The sequence below is a fragment of the Phaenicophaeus curvirostris genome, chromosome 10 (genome assembly GCF_032191515.1).
Source record: "Phaenicophaeus curvirostris isolate KB17595 chromosome 10, BPBGC_Pcur_1.0, whole genome shotgun sequence".
NCBI lineage: Eukaryota > Metazoa > Chordata > Aves > Cuculiformes > Cuculidae > Phaenicophaeus > Phaenicophaeus curvirostris.
This window is the reverse complement of record NC_091401.1, coordinates 15,933,648-15,954,176: the sequence shown is the minus strand read 5'-3', so window position 1 is coordinate 15,954,176 and position 20,529 is coordinate 15,933,648. Positions and strand designations below refer to the sequence as shown.

General features: G+C 41.6%; 1 protein-coding gene across 1 annotated transcript; it reads right to left on the bottom strand.

The window, feature by feature from the left end:
- Positions 1-1,879: 1,879 nt before the first annotated feature.
- AHSG (alpha 2-HS glycoprotein) lies at positions 1,880-8,828 on the bottom strand. Its single transcript, XM_069864766.1, has 7 exons — positions 8,546-8,828; positions 7,012-7,122; positions 5,682-5,766; positions 4,623-4,786; positions 4,220-4,333; positions 3,366-3,446; positions 1,880-2,505 (listed from the first exon to the last, which is right to left on the bottom strand). The coding sequence occupies exons 1-7, from the start codon at positions 8,747-8,749 to the stop codon at positions 2,227-2,229; spliced, it is 1,038 nt and encodes a 345-aa protein (XP_069720867.1). The 5' UTR covers positions 8,750-8,828; the 3' UTR covers positions 1,880-2,226.
- Positions 8,829-20,529: the final 11,701 nt, after the last annotated feature.

The window sequence follows — 20,529 nt, the reverse complement described above, 5'->3', positions numbered from 1 at the left end:
GAGGTGTTTATATTTTATGTATTGCCGTTTTGTAGCACTCGCTGCCCACAGGATCTATTGCTAAGTACTGAATTTGCAGTCTTGCAAAATATGTCTTTAAGAGGGCAAGAATTAAGGAGAAAGAAGGTGAGGTACAGGTACTAACTGGAGTGCACAGAGTAATTCTGCTTTTTTTATTATTATTATTTCTCCTTATTTTAGGAAACAATGGGGTAGTTATGCCAGGTTTAGAGAAGGTCTGTGAAGTGTAGATGTTGCAGATGTTCTGCCGCATAGCCTTGCTTTGTGTGGTTGGAAAAGGCAATAAGAAAATGCAACATTTCTGGAGTTCAGAGAGTCCCATGGGCAGGGATCCCATTATAAACCTATTGTTTCTACCACCAGATAGAGACTTTTCAAGCCTGGAAAACATTGTCACTTCTATAACTTAGTGCTCACTTCACTATATACAAGACAATTTGTATGGTTTAGCTAAGGTGATTCCTAGTTTTAAAAATACAAAAGCTAAGAAATACAACTTCTCTAGGTGAGTTAAAAACTCTGTCTTGTGTGTCTGATGTCAGAGTAATGCAGTCATAATAGCAACGATTTCATTATATCCTGTACTGTGTAGCGTGCAGTGGGATGGGAGAAAAACCTTCCTTATCACTTCAAGAAATCTCTACAGCACTTTTTAAATACAGCGGTTTTTAAACAAATGTAGTCACTGAGTTACAGAGGAGCAAAAAAATCACTGGCTGTAGCTTGTGCGATTGCCTGCAGTACAATTCCTGCAAGAACTCCACATATCCTTGAAATGTGAGAGCTGCTGGCTTCATGGGGAGAGCTTGTTGGCAGTGTGTTGCCATCATGTTAGACTATGGATTATAGAGTCTGGGCTGATTTCCATCTTTCTTTCCCCTCCACACACCTAGCTGAAGCACTGGTGCAAGTGCCTATGGCTTTTCCCTTCCCCATTGACACAGCAGAACAAAACACTTCTGTGTAGTAGCCTGTTGCACTGTCATGAAGAACAAATGTTAGTTGTGTTGCTTACTGGAAGGTTGTAACTAAGAGAACAGGATAGGTTATTTGAAACAGTTCAGAAATGACATGTGTTCTGCAGCTTTTGCTGCCTGCATGATAATTACCTTGTAGCAAGTGCTGTTCCTGGTTAAAGATGCATGACTGTCTTTGAGACTGCTCCCCCAGGCCTGCAGAATTTCAGTCGGGCTGGCAGTAAAGATCCTTCTGGCCTCTGTCACTTATTACTTCTCTACCTAGAATAGACTCTGCCTCTAACACGTGTCAGAAATTCAGGGAAGATTTGACTGCTAGGAAACTGGTAAATTGCCATCACTGTCTGCGTCTTATCATACGAGCTACATGACTGTGGTGTATTTATATTCCCATGAATTGGTATTCCCTTATATGCACGCAGGCTATGCAGCACCCCATGATCACATTGCACCTGAGTATCTGCTGGAAAACAAAGAATACACATGTTTGGCTGTAAGGATCAATGCTTCCAGCCTGTGCATCAATGAATATGTCCTGATTCTTTTTTCTTTTTGTAAACATGAATGCTCTTATGCCATGTCCGAAAGTATTGAGATGCTTCTGGTGAATATTAGAAGTATGTACATGCTAGGAAACGGCACAGGTGGTAGGGAAAAGTACACTTTTTCCTGCCACTTCTTTAGTGTAATTGGTGTGTGATCAAAAGAAAGGACTGACCTGATTTTGCGCAGTGCTTAGCACCCACACAGCCCAGTGAAGCTGATAAGAAGTGCAGGAGCTTACTGTTTTGGAATTCAAACCCAGAATATGTCTCATTGTGCTGCGAAGGAGAAACTTGACCACTGCATTATAATATATATACATAGAAGATACCAAAGCATTTCTATTGAACATTTTATTGTGAAGTAGCCTTTTGGGTGGTGTTTCACAAAGCTACAGCTGTTGTATAGCTCTTACAACTGTTTAATTGAAACAATATTTTCTGTATTTTAACAAAAGCATCCCTCTATATAGAGAAAACAATTGCTATATGCTGTAATCACCTATATTTTAAAGCAAGCTTTTGCAAAATCCTGGCCACTGTTCTGCCCTCTGGAGGGTAAAACTCATTTGGGGTCAGAGCTAAGTGTTCTCACCTATTTGCACTTGATGTTGTGGCCTGTGTGTTGATGCTGCTGCTGCACATTGATCCTTCAGTTAGCTGTATTGCCATCTCTGTAACACAGCCTATATCTTGAAATGGCGAATCTTCCCAGGGCATGGAGGAGGAGGAGGCAGAAAGCCAACTGGGTGAGGCACTTTGTCATGCTGAGCAACATCTGCAACTGCTCTCTTTGCTACAGATTTCGCTGAGAATGCGGAAGCAGGAAATTCTGAAGAGCTGGATTCGGATGCGAAAGGGTTGTTGTGGGAAAGCCTGAGATTATGATTTATGAAGCCTTGTACAACACTGGGTGACAGTCCCGCTGATGTGTCATGACCTGGGTGAGAGTAGGTAACTCCAGGCTGGAAAAGAAAAACAGTTGGTGTTTGCATTCAGTGACTCGGGTATTATAATATATAGGTCATTGGTATCTTACTAGGTACCCTGCTCCTAAGTAGATACAGGCCTCTAACCCAGGTACAAAGATGTTCCTTATCATCACAGAAGTTTGATTTGCATTTGAACACAGACGCAGAAGCCCAGGAACACAGTTTTTATATCTAGTGGATCATTAGCACCAGATTCTGTGCTATACGAACTTTCGGGGCCACCTGTGCAGCTGACAAAACATTGAAGCCCAGCTGTCATATTCTTTCTTTCATACACCTCTTTCTTTACTATTGTGTTACCAAGAGCTCTGGTCTGTAAGAACTGAACCACCATTTAGCCCTCCTCAGTCCACATGGAGGCTAAATCACCTGGAGACCACTCAGGTCCAATGCATGTGGGCTTTCCTACTCTTGCTATAGCAGAGCAGGTCAGGGTTCCTAAATTCAGTGACATCTAAGAACTGCTAGCAAAAAAAACCCCAGCTGATTTCATCTACCACAGTGGCTCATTTGTTTTACATCTCTCTGCCCCATCCCCCTAGCTGAGCAGAGTTTGGTTTCCTTAGCCCCATCAGACATGTGAAGTTCCCAGATGTTTAGGAGGACAAACTGTGTCAGGCATGGATGACAGAGGTGACATAATTCCTGACACAGAAATCCACAGGATAATCAGGAGCTGCTTTACCTGGGTTTTAGGATACAAAGATAAACTCAAGTTATCACAGATAGCTTATGCAGTCTATAGTGAAAGAAGTAAACTCAGGGTGATTGCTTCTAACAGTACAGGTAGGCTAGAACATTCCAGAAAGGAAAGGAACATCTGGAGTTGGTACCTGGTGTCCGTAGAGCTGGCAGCCCACTCTGAGGTCCTGTGAGGGACGTTTTACCATTGTTGCTGTGCAGAACCCAAAATTCTGGCAAAGCAGAACATAGTGAAGAAAAAAATCTTAATAAAATAGAGGAGACCTGCATTAGAATTTTTAATTTCAGTACATTTAGAAACAGCTACATTTTCTCATGTTTTATCTGAGCAGTGAAGTGCTTACTTTTTAGTCCATTGGACTCAAAGTCCAAGATGCTTAACTGCATAATCAGCAGATAGGTGAAACTCCTGTATTCTTCTAGAGTAAGATCCTTTGTATGTCTGGATATGAGGAAGGGAAAGGGAATCTAGGTAAAAGGTTCCCACCCACTAAATCTGCCTAGGACTCCATTCCATAAGAAACCAAGGAATAATTGTAGCATGATAAAATATATAGTATAGATCTCAAAAGCCTACATATCAAAGCAAAGTACACTGTCTGCACTTAAATTGTAGGAAGATGATAATGTCTGCTGTTTTATTATGTGTTTGTGTACTGTCCAGTACAAAGGAGGTGCTCATGTTGAGAAAAGTAAACAATAACCCATATTCTTTCGATTTAAAATATTTTGTGTTAAGGACACTTTTGTCCTCAAGCCTTTTTGAAATACATTCAAATACATGAGGATTCAATCCAGATACCTCCAGTAAAGGTGTGATGTAGCTTTAGGAATTATATATTGGAAAGCTCATCATGGTGGTGTATGACTGTTACACTCTCATCCTCACAAAGATCTTTTCCAGCACGAATGCAAGCACATCACAGCATGCTGCTTTTCTACCTCTGAGCTGGTGAGGTCAGGATTGATGTGCTGGCATACTTACAGACTGATCTTCAGGCAGCAGTTGACAAGCCTCCACACTAACTTTAGCGTCTTCTGCTGAGCAGTTTGTGGCAGCCACAGCAAACTCAACAAAGACAACATGCGCTGGTTCATACTGACAAAACAGGAAAATTGTTTAACTGACTTTGCCCTGTGAAACTGGAGAGCTGCTGAGAAAAGATAAAAGGCAAATGTTGTGGCTTCTAGCTCTGTATCTCCCGTTGCAGTCAAAGGGAATCCTGTGTCTGAAATGACACAAAATGCTTTGGAAATCAAGAGCAATTCAGTAGGACAATTTAGAGCAAGCTAAATCTGTTTGCAAACATAACTAGTAAGCACTGCACAATTACCGCGGAAGAAATAGTCTGTTTATATGGATAGCTCGCCATAGTTCTAGCATTTACCTGTATGTTGGCTCTTCCAATCTCAAGGAGTCTGAGGTAAGCATCAGGAGTTTTGCTGTTGTGGTCATTGAGTGCAGTTGCAACAGCTGTTAATACCTCAGTGTTATTCAAACTTGTCAGCAGTGGACAGACAGGGCACACCTGGAGAACATCTTCACTTGAGTCTGCAGGAGGAACCAAACAGATTGTGCTTCAATCAGATTGTAGGTTATTTTGAAAAGCCTTATATATGTAATCAGTCACACGAAACACTCTTCCATGGTCTCTTCCAAACTATAGTGGCAGGAATTTTTGCAGTACAGACTAGAGATGGCAGTATTTCATGAGAGTTTTCCCATTCAAATCTTCCTGAAAGCAAAAGTGCTGTGGACTTCAACAGCGTGTTTTGAATGTTCTTACTCAGGTTTTAATCAGTTCTGTTTCTGGCAAGCTATCCATGGCACTGATGAAAAGATGTCTCAGCTCACACAACTAATGTTGGAAAAATGAAGATATTTTAATTTACTGGAATTGTGTGTGCATGAGTGTGTTTTTTCATTCTGTCTCCAGTTTTGAAAGTTGTGTTGAAGAGATCTCATACAGAGCAAACAGATCTTGTACAGAGCATGCAAAATAGAGATTCCAGTTTCCCGTGGCAGTATTGAGAATGCTGGGTTTAGTAAATAATCTGTAGCTGGCAAAAGGTCTCTGAAGATCAACAAGCTCTAGTAAATTCAGACCAACAAGAAATCAAATTCTTGAGGCTAAACTCCTGAGTGAAAAGCCTCAGTACCATCAATCTCTAGGTCAAACCTGGGAATTGCTCCCCAGGTCATTTTATAGTGTCTTAATTGTCATAGTTAAGAGGAGGAAAGAGAGAAGACAGGTGTGGAGAGTAGAGGGTTGTGGAATTGCTTTCAAAACAGCTGGGTTTATAAAGCCCTTTAACTGTCATCCTTTCTGCCGTATTTATGCATAGCACTTGCCAGCGTTTTAGAACCAGAAAAGGTAGTGAACTGTAACCACTTCTATAATAATAATTCAGTCTCTAGATTCAAACCTAAAGAACAAAGTCTTTACCTGCATGTGAGTGGCATTTACTAGCAAGTACTGAGAACTTTCCATTCAACTTCTGCAGTTTGATATCACAGTCACCCTCAACTGCCTAGAGAGAGATAAATATCAAAGGGTTACACCGTTCAGATAAATAAGAATTTCTGAAAAGGGCAACTATTACTAAATTCAAAAGAACAGATTCTGGCTGAGTGTTCCCGGCAAAATCAGTCTGACTGCAAAGGCACTGCTAGATGTGTCCTGGTGTCTGTGATTTTGTAAAAGGGAGACCAGAGCTGCAAAATCTGGATCCAAATCTGCATCTCAGAAGTATTAAAAGAGCCAGGGTAGCCAGAATGTAGGCATTTGGTTCAGGTTCCTGTCTCATGAAGAGTAAAGAATATGAATACTTATGAATTAAGACCTTCTGCAGAGCTGTTTGATGGCATTCTCACTAATCTCAGCTGGTCAGTGGCCATGGTAACAGCAGAATGTGCTGGCTTGTGTGAGCTGGCTCATAGGCAACGTGATCCAGCAGGAGAGACGATGTCAGAGGCAAAGCTGGAGTCACCGGGAAGAGGGTACAGTCAAGGTTACCTCCGCCAAGATGGAAAATGGGATCTGAGCCCTGCTGAATACACAGGTGGATCATCATTCATTCATTCATAGTCATGAGCTCTGTGAATTGGGCCCCATTCTAGAAACAGCAGGCTTAAACTATCAATTGTTCACTCTGTTTTCTGCTTAGAAACCAGAGCTGCCTGTACTCATACAGTGTTTCCACTGCTTTGGTTAGGAAAAGCTTTTTGCAGTTGGATCGCACTTGCGTAAGAACCAAATATTTAAGGCCAGTAAATTCCAGCTGAGTATTACTTTGAAGACAGGGGCTGTCTGAAGGGAATAGCTCTTCTGCAGTTTTGGCTGGGTCTAGGTGGCTGGGCTTGAGATAATTTCCCTCATTAATACCCCACATGTAAACAAAGGAAGGTTGTGTTTGTGCAGACTCACAACTTGCCCTGTCTGCAGTTTGACACAAGGCAGTGATCCATGGGGCTGACCATGGAGGGCTGAATCTGGAACCCGTAAGCAAAGCTCTGTGGCATTTATCAACTGTATGTGGGGCATTATGCTGACAGTGACCTATCCTTTTGACATAACAGGACATGAAAGAAATTTGGGAGTGAAATACTTCATGATACGAAGGCAACAAAATCAACAAGGGATTACAAGTGACTGGGTGGTTATAGGCTGTTACAGTGATATAACATTTGCTTCAAAATCTAAGTGATAATAGCCTGGCCTCTAGCATCAATATATTTCAACATGCACCTTTGGACCAAGCTATTTAGATACTCACATGTTGCACGAAGCTCCTTACTGTGCAATTTTCAAGAGGTGTAGGGCTGAGAACGTGGCACATGGTCTCTAGTAAGTGAAGTTCAAGCAACAGTATGTAATTATTCAGCCCCTGGAAGAAAAAGAGAAAACAAAAACAAACCAGGAATTGTAGTAACTACTGCACAAACCATCACCAGATTTCTTCTCTGGGCATGCGCTGTGTTCTCTTCTTACCTAACTGTCATTGGGTAGCTCCAGGTATGCACTAGTGTAACTGAATAGGTCCTTACTTTTTAAGATCATAAAAAACAGTACCCAGTTTTCTAGCCAGTGTAAGTCACTGGCAGATAGTCACACTGATTTTTTCCATCTAGAGAAGTGGTCCACAAATTTTGTGAAGTCCAACCTGTATGTAGTGGGTCATTTCTCTTAAGTTAGCTTGATTTTATTTTGTTAGGTAGTCTAAAAAAAATCAACAGCTGGCTTTGTTGATGAAAAAGTTGTGTTTCTGTAACCAGGTACCACATAAACACTGGTGCACATTGGCCTGTCCCATTTGGTCCATTGGAATTACATTGAATTGCACCAGATAAGTTCCAGCCACAGTACTCAGGTTGTTTATGGGCTGCAAGATCTTCTATGGTTGCTCTTGAACCTTTGCAACTATAAAGATGTGTGGGTGGAAGAGTAGGAATGAGGTTTGCTAGCTCCAAGACTGACTCTGAGGTTTGAGTCATGAATGTTTCCATTGTAAACCAATGGAGTTATTTCAGTGTAAAAGTATTAAATATGGGGAAAGCAGTGTCATCGGTGCTTTTGTGTGGGTAACCATGGGCGCACTTCTGATTTCATTAATGTCTTTTTCAATCTCTTGTAAATGACATTGGTATCCCTACTCTCATAACGAGTAGAAAACAGCCACGGAGTTTTGTTCATGTAAATATTTGGGATTATTATCAATGTTTTGAGATAATCAAAGGTTCTGAATGAGTGCATACATTGTATTCATGGCCAGCTCTATAGCCATTCTAGATGACTACAATGATGTCAATAGATCTTAGTGAAAACGAGACTACAAGCAACAGTTGCTTCCATTCAGCTTCCTTGTCAGCTCAATGGGATATTATGTAAAATTAATGCTTACTACAAAATCACTAATAGCATGGCGTTATGATAGGTATGCATTTGGCCAATAAATAATTACCTGCATCATGAAGCTTATCCTCACAGTTTTTCTCCAGATTAGCTACTGGACTCATAAATCAGCACTTCGAATAGTCTGCCTTAGCAAGCATTTTGCACTTGTAGCTGAGCCCTTTCTAACATTGTACAGAAACACCTGAATGTTCTCTCTCTCCCTCTGTTCTGCTCTTTGAGAGAGACATTCCAGTGACCTGGATTCTCAACAGCTACAAGGTGGCATTGCCCCATGTAAATCAACAGAACTATCTTGATTTATGACATGTGAGGCTACAGCCCTTCACAGGGCTTGTTGATCATTTCCAACCATCTCCAGGTTAATAAAACGCTCTGCTTGTGAGCTCCTCACTTACCTGGGGTATGATGCGGATATTCTTAATTCTGTTTAAGGTAAACTTGTATCCATGATGACTGTGGCCATTAATATAATTCACAGAAAATTCAGCTGCTGCTTCAGATTCTGGGTCATCGCAGCCCAAGGGAGCAGGGGGAGCTGCTGGTACAGCTTTGTGAATTGGAAGCTGAACAAGTAATATTAAAGCTATTAGTGCCTTCATGGCACTCGAGAAAAAAATGATCCCTTTCAGAAATGAAGATCTAAGAATACTGTTCAGACGGCAGCAAGGTAACTAGAACTTGGGTCTCATTTATATAGTACATACCACAGACTTTGCATGAGCGCATGTCTGATATTTGTCCCAGTTCCAAGAGGCATTGCAAACAACAAAAGGGAAAAGTAAATGTTAGGACATCAAGCTGACTGATTAATATTGGCCAAAGTAAATTTTATCAGGTAGCATATTGCAAAGTCTGCTAAAGCAGCTAAAGAAGAAAGCATCAGCAAAATTTTAACATCCTTTTTAGACACTTTTCTACCAATGAAATACAGTAGATGCAAGAGGGAGATGGTCCCTCCTGTTATATGTGTAGAGATGCTAGTGCTAATTAAGCTTTCTTGTAAACAGGACACGTTCTGTTAGGGCCCAAATCTCACCAGGCACCAGCCTAAGTTGTGAGATCAGTAACATAATAAATTAGAAAATTAATTTGGATCAGTTCTAAAGATCAAATTCAATAGTTAATGTAATTATATAGCAACTTTAGCTGCTGAATTAATTTGGAATAGGAAATGAGACATAGTTTCTAAATGTTTTGCATCAGCTGTATGTTTCTCTGAATAATCTGAATACTTCCAGTAGTTTCTGGAATCTTATTTTGCAAAGCAGGCATTTTGGAGAAATTTTTCTGGAATATGCTGTACAGATTTGAGGATTTGGCACAAGATCCTAAAGGGCACAAAAATGTTTTAAAGAGAATGCAGCTGCTTAAATGTGCTGGACCCTAGTTATATTTACATTCACAGTGTGCATGTTTAGAAAACAGTAACTGAATAACAAAAACATTTTATGGAACAGAATATGGCTTCTATGATGTCTCCAGCATTTAAGGTCTTTAATCTAAGTTGACATGACTTTAGCTAGACTCAAGTAGGTATCTATGATCCATTTTATTGGGTGATTAGGCTGCAGACTAGTAAATGTCCCTTTTGGCTTTAAAATATCTGCATCTCTATCATCATTTTTGAGGAGAGCAGGAATTAGCTACAGATTTGATATTAAGGAGGACTTCAGCATATTTAGAAGTTTTCACTTTAGATAATGATTTCGGAGCTTGCACAATAGGGCAAGTGGGGCTAAAAGATTTGTGAAAAAAGCAGTCTTGAGTCATGCCTCTCTCTTCTAGACTCTGAAAATACAGAATACAGCATGAATAGGAAGGGTTCTGTTGGACAGATTAAGTGATGAAGGAGGAGAAGTGGAAGAGACTAAAAAGATGGAGTGATTTCCTTCAGCTGTGTAGGATGAGGTGCATTTTGGATATGAGTTTTTTCATATTGAAGAGATTCCTGGTTGGGGGGGAAGGGGCTCTTCCTTTCTCCTGCAGTAAAAAATTGCTCTGAGCATGATTTGTTTCTTCCCCTCACTTAAAGCAGGTTTTGTTTGGCATTTGTTCTGTTCTATGGGTGATCATTTATCTTCCTGACTTTAGCCTTGAACACTTAAAGGATGAAGTCTAATGTCCCAAAACCACTCTGAGACTTCCTTTTGGGTATCTTTTGAATCATGGCAAATTTATTTAGAAAGGTAGTATTTTATTTTTTGCTGTCAACACAGAGTTCAGTTTCTAACCTGAGAATCTTTTAATTCTATTTTCCCTTTTCTGGCATGAAACATTGGGATAAACTTGTACAGGTGCAGACCAAAACTGATTTTCACCTAAGTAACATATAATTACCCCAGTGAAGGACTCAGACCATTATTTATAAATTTAGTCTGGTCATTACTCTGTTCTTAGATTACGCCTTCGCTTCAGAGTTGCAAATACTGTAGGATGTATAACATTTCTGCAGACGAAATCTAGGTTTTCCTAAATATAATATTTAACCCAATTCAGTCAACTTCAGGTTCCATTTTCAAAGAACAACTTTAAAAAACCCAAATAGCAAACAGGATTTATTATCTTCTTTTTTCCCCTCTCCATTGTCACTCACATTCACTATTCCATTTACGAAGCAGGATGAATGCAAAATACTTTTGAATCCACTGTACCTCTTCTTGTTTTCTCTATAGGCTTACTCAAGACCTTCACCTTTTGGTGACTGTATGAACTTTCTCTGCTGGCATATGGAATATCAGAAGTGTGCCCACATGGTTATTAATGCTCAGTGTAGTGCAGACTGTTTGCAGCTCGCACCTTTTGGGTGACTTGTGATATATGCAAGGAAACTGGTATTTGGTTGTTATGTTTTGGAATGGAGTTTGCAGGTATAATCAGGTAGTTTGGCTACAGAAAATACATTCAGGGAGCATTTTACATTTTGGGTATAGACTAACACAGATCTGCCTGGTTATTCCCTTCTGGAAGTGAGATTGCTAAAGTCACAGATTCACAGAATCACAGAATAACCAGGTTGGAAGAGACCCACCGGATCATCGAGTCCAACTGTTCCTATCAAACGCTAAACCATATCCCTCAGCACCTCGTCCACCCGTGCCTTAAACACCTCCAGGGAAGGTGACTCAACTACCTCCCTGGGCAGCCTGTTCCAGTGCCCAATGACCCTTTCTGTAAAGAATTTTTTCCTAACGTCCAGCCTAAACCTCCCCTGGCGGAGCTTGAGGCCATTCCCTCTTGTCCTGTCCCCTGTCACTTGGAAGAAGAGGCCTGCACCCTCCTCTCTACAACCTCCTTTCAGGTAGTTGTAGAGAGCAATGAGGTCACCCCTCAGCCTCCTCTTCTCCAGGCTAAACAACCCCAGCTCTCTTAGCCGCTCCTCATAAGGCCTGTTCTCCAGCCCCTTCACCAGCTTTGTTGCTCTTCTCTGGACTCGTTCCAGAGCCTCAACATCCTTCTTGTGGTGAGGGGCCCCGAACTGAACACAGGATTCACGGAGCGGTCTCACCAGTGCCGAGTACAGAGGGAGGATAACCTCCCTGGACCTGCTGGTCACACCGTTTCTGATACAAGCCAAGATGCCATTGGCCTTCTTGGCCACCTGGGCACACTGCTGGCTCATATTCAGTCGGTTGTCAACCAACACACTCAGGTCCCTCTCCTCCAGGCAGCTTTCTAGACAGACTTCTCCTAGTCTGTAGCACTGCATAGGGTTGTTGTGTCCCAAGTGCAGGACCCAGCACTTGGCCTTGTTAAACCTCATGCCATTGGACTCAGCCCAGCGGTCCAGCCTGTCCAGATCCCTTTGCAGAGCTTCTCTACCCTCCAGCAGATCGACACTTCCACCCAGCTTAGTGTCTTCTGCAAACTTCCTAAGGGTGCACTCAATGCCTTCATCCAGGTCATTGATAAAGACATTGAACAGGGCTGGACCAAGCACTGAGCCCTGGGGAACCCCACTTGTCACTGGCCTCCAGCTGGATTTAACACCATTTACCACCACTCTCTGGGCCCGGCCATCCAACCAGTTTTCCACCCAGGAGAGTGTGCGCCTGTCCAGTCCAGAGACTGACAGCTTCTGAAGCAGAATGCTGTGAGAATCTGTGTCAAAGGCTTTACTGAAGTCCAGGAAGACCACATCCACAGCCTTTCCCTCATCCAGCAGCCAAGTCACTTTGTCATAGAAGGCGATCAGGTTAGTTTGGCAAGACCTGCCTTTTGTGAACCCATGTTGACTGGGCCTGATCACCTGGTTCTCTTGCATGTGCTTCATGATAGCACTCAAGATCACCTGCTCCATGACTTTCCCTGGCACTGAGGGGGCCTGACAGGCCTGTAGTTTCCTGGATCCTCCCTGCGACCCTTCTTGTAGATGGGCACGACATCAGCCAGCCTCCAGTCCAGTGGGACTTCCCCAGTCTTCCAGGACTGTTGGAAGATGATGGAAAGGGGTTTGGCCAGCATATCCGCCAGCTCCTTCAGTACCCTAGGGTGAATCCCGTCCGGCCCCATAGACTTATGACTGTCTAGTTGGGCTAGCAAGGCTCTGACCACCTCCTCTTGGATCACGGGAGCCTCATTAAGCTCCTCTAGCTCCTGCGTTTGTAGACAGACGGAACGACCCTCCTTACAACTAAAGACTGAGGCAAAGAAGGCATTAAGTACCTCAGCAGCACAGAATGGTCGACATTGGAAGGAACATTTGGAGGTCATCTTGTTCAAACTCAATGCACAACCACAGCCACCTAGAGACAGTTGTCCAGAACTATGTCCAACTGTTTTTTTGATATTATAGAATTATAAATAGAATAGTTTGGGTTGGAAGGGACCTTAAAGATCATCTAGTTCCAACCCCCCTGCCATGAGCAGGGACATCCCACTAGATTGGGCTGCCCAAGGCCCCACCCAGCCTGGCCTTGAACACCTCCAGGGGTCTCCAAGTAGGGAAATACCACAACCTCTCTGGGAAATCTATGCCCATGCTCAGTCACTCTCATAATAAAAAAAAAAAAAAAAAAAAGGGTTTCCTGATGTTTAGACAGAATCTCTTGTTTCAGTTTGTGCTCATTGCCTTCAGTCCTGACGCTGGGTACCACTGAAAAAAGTCTGTCTCTGTCCTCTTTCACCATCCCTTGAGGTATTTATATACTCTAAGATCCCCCCAAAACCTTCTGTTCTCTATGCTAAGAAGTCCCAGCTCTCTTAGCCTTTCCTCATGGAAGAGATGCTGCAGTACCTTTGTCATCTTGATGGCCCTTTGCTGCACTGTTCCCAGTATGTTCATGACTCTCCTGAGGAGCCCAGAGCTGGGTACAATACTCCAGGTGTGGTTTCACCAGTGCTGAATAAAGGGGAAGGATCACCTCCCTAAAGCTGCTGGCAATACTTTGCTTAGTGTAGCCCAGGATACTGTTAGCCTTGTTTGCAGCAAGAGCGAACTGATGTGTGATGTTCAACTTGCTGCCCACCAGGAACCCCAGGTTCTTTTCCACCAAGCTACTTTCCAGCTAGATGGCCCCCTGCATTTATTTGTGCATGGGGTCATTCCTCCCCAGATGCAGAATTTCAGACTTCTTGTTAAACTCCATGACCTTTCTGGCAGCACATTTCTCCAGCCTGTCATGGTCCCTCTGGATGTCAGCATGACCCTATGATGTATCAGCCACTCCTCTCAGTTTTGTGTCATCTACAAACTTGCTGAGGGTACAGTCTGCCTTATCATCCAGATCATTAGTGAAGATGTTAAACAGGACTAGACTCAGTATTGACCTCTAGGGTACACCACTACTTACTGGCCTCCAACTAGACTTCGTGCCACTGATCACCACCCTCTGAGCCCAGCCACTCAGCCAGTTTTCAATCCACCTTAATCCACCTCAATCCACCTTTCACATCAGTAGTGTTAGACTTTGGCCTGAGTGAATTAGGTTGCCTGAGGGATTTAACAAGACTTCACTGTGATGGGAGTAGAACAAGCTGGATTTACTGCCCTTGTTATATAAAATATAGTATTGATTCTATGCTCAAGAACTGAGTCTCCACTGAATCTCAGTTCTTAATAATTCATATAAACCACAATGGAAGAGTGAGTTGATGGTTTTCTTTTTCACTTTCTCTTTTTTTTGGTTGGATGCTTAGAACAGCTAGTGATGATTGGAAACTTGCTGCCCCTGCTCAACCTCATGTGGAAAAAAAGCAAAGAATTGCTTCTGCAAGATGTCAAGTTGACACCTTTCTGAGCTTAAAATTCAAACAAATTAAACAAGAAAACAGATAAATATCATCTCTTTAAAGCTTTAGATCAAAGTTAAACACTTGTGGGGATTTCTGAGTCTCTCTTTTCAGATTACTAAAATGTCATTTTTTGGTAAAGCAGACAGAACTGGTCCAATTCTCTGCACCACATCAAAAGATGCATTTCTGAGCAGTCAGGCATTGTACAGTACTGCAAAACTTAATCACCTCTTGCTTTACACTTGATTAAGTACATTACTTTTGGATCATAGAGTTCACAAGATATTGGAACGTCAGGGTTGTCTTCTGTACAGCCTTCACAGAAACCTGCACGCTAAGGCAAGAAAATGAAGGGAATATGTCAGATACTTAACAGTGACCAGTCTTGTCAAGGCAGCATATTGCTTCCTTAAATGACAGTATAATGAGCATTTATAAATAAAGTGCATGAAAACCCATAGAGGCCTGAGAAAAACCTCAAGACAAATTAGCCTAATTGATTTGCACAGTCATATTGGCCCCTTTCCACTACATGGGCAAATCTTCAGCAGATGTGAGTTGGCTTAGATTCACTACAGCCCAAGCCCCCCAGTGTCCCTGGACCAGAAATTTCAAGCCACAGAAAAACCTGTGATGTCTGAACAGTTTTACCAGACTGTAATATTAGAACATTGGATGTTAATTCCTTTTTATTTTTTTTTTCCATATGAGAATCTTCAGGCTGACCATGTGCCATAGTTTGTTGTAGTATTTGCAGTTGAGAGATTTCTTACTGTGAGAAATCAAATGTGCAGACATGGCATCTAATTTGGGAGCCTCTAGTTTTGGTTGCCTGGCAGGAGATTCCTTTTCATTCACCACTGCTGATCTCAATCTGTTAATTTCTATTTTCTTTTAATCGTAAGATGGAAATTTCCATTTTACTGCTGTGATCTAACTCATGGAATTTTGTAAAAAGTTTTGATATCACTGAGTAGAAGAATCTATTCAAAATATTAGAGGAATCCAAGAGTCAGGCAAACCACACACCACTAAATTTGGGCTTCTAGATTTAATATTGAATATTTCAGATCAATTTTATTTTCTGGAGCTTCTTTTCAAAAATTGTGCTACTTTTCTTTTTTTTTTTATTGAAAGAGCATTAAAAGTTGTTAAAAAATTTGAATTTTTTACTGGAATAGAAATTCTAATTTTTGACTTGCGCTCCCAGATGAAGCCAAACCGACTCTATTTCTGTTCTGTTCTCTCTTGTTCTATTTTGCTCCTCTATTGTCTGTGCTACTAAAATACTTGAGTGCCTTCCAGAAGTACATCAAGTGACATAATGAGCATTTCTTACATGAAAGTCTATTCTCCTTCTCTCCCCAGTGGGAAGATTACGTAAGATGTTTTGTCTTAGTGAAGTTTTTGAGTGATTTAAATCTTCCTCCCCATTTCCGTATTTTCTCTGCTATGTGTTTTGATGTTGCTGTCAGTGATGAGCAGTTTTCCAAGCTGAGGTTTTCAGACCCCTGTATGACTTACCCTGTGTTATGGTCTCCTGGTATGTAAGACCCGCCCTGTTCCTAAATTTTTTTTTTTTTTACCCTTTTTTCAAGGTCAAATTTATTTATGTTGCCATGCAACTCTTAACAGTGGGATATTTTTGCTTCAGCCCTGCAGGGATGTCATGGTTTTCTCAGTATCATGCCTGTGCAATTTGAAGGGTGTGGGAAAGCTGTGTTGGAGATGGATAGGTGGCAACTGTGAAATCAGAGATTAGCAGCTACCAGTTTTTTTCTTCTGGCTTTATGTTCTTAATGCCATAGTCTAGGCTTCCAGCTTATATGGGTGCCTCCCATGATTATTGCTTTCTATCAGAACCTAGAACAAATAAAGCAAGATACCTGGGAAGAGACTGCAGAGCTGAACAGCAGGAACAAATAGTGGATCAGACAGCAGAAACGGAGTATTCCCCACTGAGTAAACATACACCCTGCCACCAAAACTAACCTCTCCTTGTCTCAGTGAATGGCGTATCAGCCTAAGTGAATTTAAACTCCATTCACTGTGAAAACGACTGACTGCCCTGGCACTACCAGGGTATCCACAGACACATGGCTCCAATTTAAAAAGTCAAATTGAAACATGCCACATCAATTCCTTCTACTTACAGGAACGTTTGAAGATGTAAATTCACAATTGGTTGGGATGCTGTCGTGTCCTATGGTGTACTTAGTCTCTTTGCTGAAGAACTCCACATGTTATCTTCCCTTGCTGAGTTAAATCCTGAAATTTAGTAGCAAGTGTTAGGGAAACCTGCTGTGCTCTCTGGATTCCCACATGCTCAGCTGCAATGACATATTTTTGATGTGAGAAATGAGGTTCACTCTTGGCACTGTAAGAGTGTGCTTTTTTTCACTGAGTTTGGTAGAAAAAGCTGTACATTCATTCTGATGCTGTGGCAGTCTAAGAACTTGAAACTGTTACCTACTTTATACTGGGTTACTGTTTTGAAAGCAGTGCATGTGTTTCCATGTGGTGGCTCATTGGCATGAGTGACGGGAGGGTCCGTGCTGTTACAAGCAGAGCTAAGGAATGGCAGGTGGGAGGATGGCAAATTGATATGCTTTCTCACCTTGGAGCACTCCTCAGGGGCATGACAAACTCAATCAATATCCCAGTGAGATTTACATAATTCTGACAAGCAAGAGGGTTTTTAAAAAAATTAAAGTTATTTATTTTTAGTGAGGCAGATGATCAAGGACATATTTTACTGTAACATGTCCCTAAATCTTCCATTTATTCAACTCCTTCTGCTGCCTTCCAGCCACATGGCTAAAAAACTGGAACTAGGCTAGGAAACATGAGGGGGATTTTTAATTTAGTAGTATGGAGGCAATATATGAATAACACGTTTGCAATAGGGAAAATGGGTCTTTACAAGTTAGTGCAATTTGAAAGAAATTATATAGACATTCCTGCTTAAGGAGTTGAAATTTTGCATGTTAGACACAAAGTACAGCTGACTTTTATGACAACAAAGTAGCTAGACTTACAGCTTTCCTTGGCTAATTTACACAACATCAGATTCGCAGCAGACAGGGACTCCAGGCTGTCAAGAGCAATAAATGTGAGACACTCTGAACAGACACAGGTGCCCAGGTGACCTTCTCCTTAGTGTCTAAAAGAAAGGGAGATGTGAATGTAAGCATCATGGGCTGATTAAAAACAACATCCAGTGTCGCATTTCCATAAAGAGGTGCACAACAACACCTTCTCCTGATATATTTGTAAATTTGTTAAGTTTTGTAATGTCAAAGAAAACAGAGCTGTATCTTTGTTTACATTCAGCCCAGAAATCCTGAACTTAACTAGGATGTTAAATTTTGCCAGTTAGAAAGTGTTCCTATGACTGGCTAGCTTTTGAACTCGTGGATTTATGAATAAAATAAGTAAAGACAGCCCGCAGAACCGCTTTGATGAGGCCACAGAATTCTGTAGTGGGCGTCTCAGCATTTGCCTCTGGCATACCCCCTCTGCTGTTCCGTCTACCATTGTTGTTCTCAATAGGTTTCTAATTTTTCTATTCATTACTTCCATTCTTCATTGCTGCTGGCAGCACCTTTTCCGTGACCCCTAGGTCTGTCTCTTGAAGGGCATCTCAAGTCTTTTTGAGTCCTCTTGTTTAACACAATCAGTCTGGGTCTGCATCATAACCTTCTTCCTGGCAAATATATCCAAAATCCGTATTTTATCTATCACTATAGATCAAAATGTTGATATATACTGATTTCCATACACAGCACTTCCACTGATCCTACTTCTAGATGCTAGTCTGCTCAGTATGTCATTGTTTCTTCAAGTGGTTCCCCATTTGCAGGAACATCAAGCTTAATTTTCTCCTCTCATCTGGTCCTGGCCAGGACCAGACCTTCTCATTCAACTGCTCATCTGGATCTCACTCAGTCCCCTCTGCCATCACCGTCTCTTTGAGCCATTCAGCCATATCATTGACAAATATGTCTCTTTCACTCTCTTCAGAAAGAATCCCACTTCTGAGCTTGTCCTTGAAGCTGTCACCCCTCTGAATTCTCACTGGGACTTTATCTATAATAATGTGTTACTTGATTTTTAAACCTGTGTTTATTATAGAGAGTGCTGCATCTACATTGGCAAGTTTTTAGGACCCCATAGCACAAAACATTTGAAAACCAGTTGAAAGGGTGAGTTTGTATGCTGCATTTCTGTTTTGTCAGGTGTTTGCTTCATCTACCTTTAAAAGCACACCTGGCATCACCACTCTAAGGTTATTCTAATCTTCTTTGCTTACTAAAAGCAGTTTGGTATAAAACATCCCTTTGAAAATGGATGTCTTAGCTGGCCCATTGCCTGCATGTTGGTATATGTAAGGAGGGAGGAAACCATCCTGTAGTCCACACACAAGTCTTGAAAATTAGACTGTCCTTGGGAGGGCTGGAGGAAAGCCTTTCACTGACAAAATGGAACCCATGATGTTTACTTGCTGTAGAGGAGGAAGTGAGGTCTAGTTCATACATTTTGAAACCTGTGAGTTCCTAACTGAAAATTTATTAATACTGCGGTCAAACATTGCTATATGACTCTACTGGAGCTCAGCAGCAGTTGTTTGTATGCTTTAACACTGGAAAGGAAAGCCTGACTAGCAGCTTGTGGCAGCTCCCAGGTACTTTTGAAAGGAAAGAAGATCTTTTGTTAACTTTGTTCCAATAGGAAAGTAGTAGATGCCATTTCCTTATGTTTCATGACAAACTATACATCAACTTCCATTATGCTGTTGTATGATGATGCAAGTTAAAGATTCATTTTTTGAGAGAACTGCTGACTGTTGGTTAGAAATCTTAAAATCTGAAATCTCTCTCAGTGGTATTTCCAGAGGAAGTAATTTTATGAGTGGAGCTGAAGTAATGTTAAATATTATAGTACAATAACAGGTACAGGTAGAGACAGAGCACTGAAAGGGGATTTCTTTGCTTGAGGTTCCCAACTATGGTCAGTGTTCATCTCTTTCTTGGCTTTTTATATAGTCCTGAAAGTTCTTGAGAGTCAGGTACTTGGGGCAGGCTCATGGAGATGCCAGTATAGATGTACAGATGTTCTACATGTGCTTTGAAGAGCTGAAGCTCTGTTTCAAAGAACTGTTAGAAACTATTTGTACACAGAGAACCAAATAATTCATATTCCCTGCTCTGTAATCAAAAGCCATTCTTGGCTGGGAGAGATCCCTACAACAACATTCTTGTCTCCCCTTGAGAGGAGGAAGCCAATGATTATTCTGTTACCCTTCATTATCATTCAGCGTGGTATAAACTGGCCAAGACTTGAACTCTCAAGTGCCCAGGAGGGCCAGTACGTGAATATACCTTGTGTCAGCAGAGGCCATTTCAAATAATACAGATGATGACAGATTGATGTTGGTAGCTCATTAGGCAAAGCACTGACCGAGACATCAAATTCCTTTCAGCAAGAATATGGCTGGATTGTTTGCTGTTGTGCATTAATGGAGAGACACATTTTTCTTCTTTGATTTCTCTTGCTTCCTGCTTCCCATGTTTGCATCAGACAGTGCCGGCTATCAGATCTGTCATCAAGTTTGACTTCCCTAATGCAAACAGCTGTGCCAGAAGAATCAAGGTGTAAAGCTAAACCAAATCTCCAGATAAAGTATATAGAGTGCATTTCAACAAAAGACCTGTGTTCACAAGCCTCCTGTGGCATACAGATTTTAATATAACACTTGGCTTCTGACTTGTCCAGATCCAATAGTGCAATCTTCCCACCCCAACCTGAAAAGATAGAGAACAGATTTCTGAAACAGTGTAAGGTGTATTTAGATTGCTGTCTCCTTGATATGCTAACTCTTGTGGATTATGCTTTCACACTTTGGGGGCATGCTTTAACCCATGTGGTTAAGCTGGTAGCTTGTGGGCCAGAATTGGCCTTCTGCCTCTTCCTGAAGAAAATGGGGAGCAGTTTTCCAAGCAGCAAGTGCTGCAACAGTTCTATATCTATTTGTCACAGTTCAATAGAGGAAGCCAAGTGACTTCTGCTGCCGTCACCTTCCTCCCTAGTGATCTGTATGGGGAGAAAGACAGGGTGAACTGGGAGACTTGCTGCACAGAAGACAGAG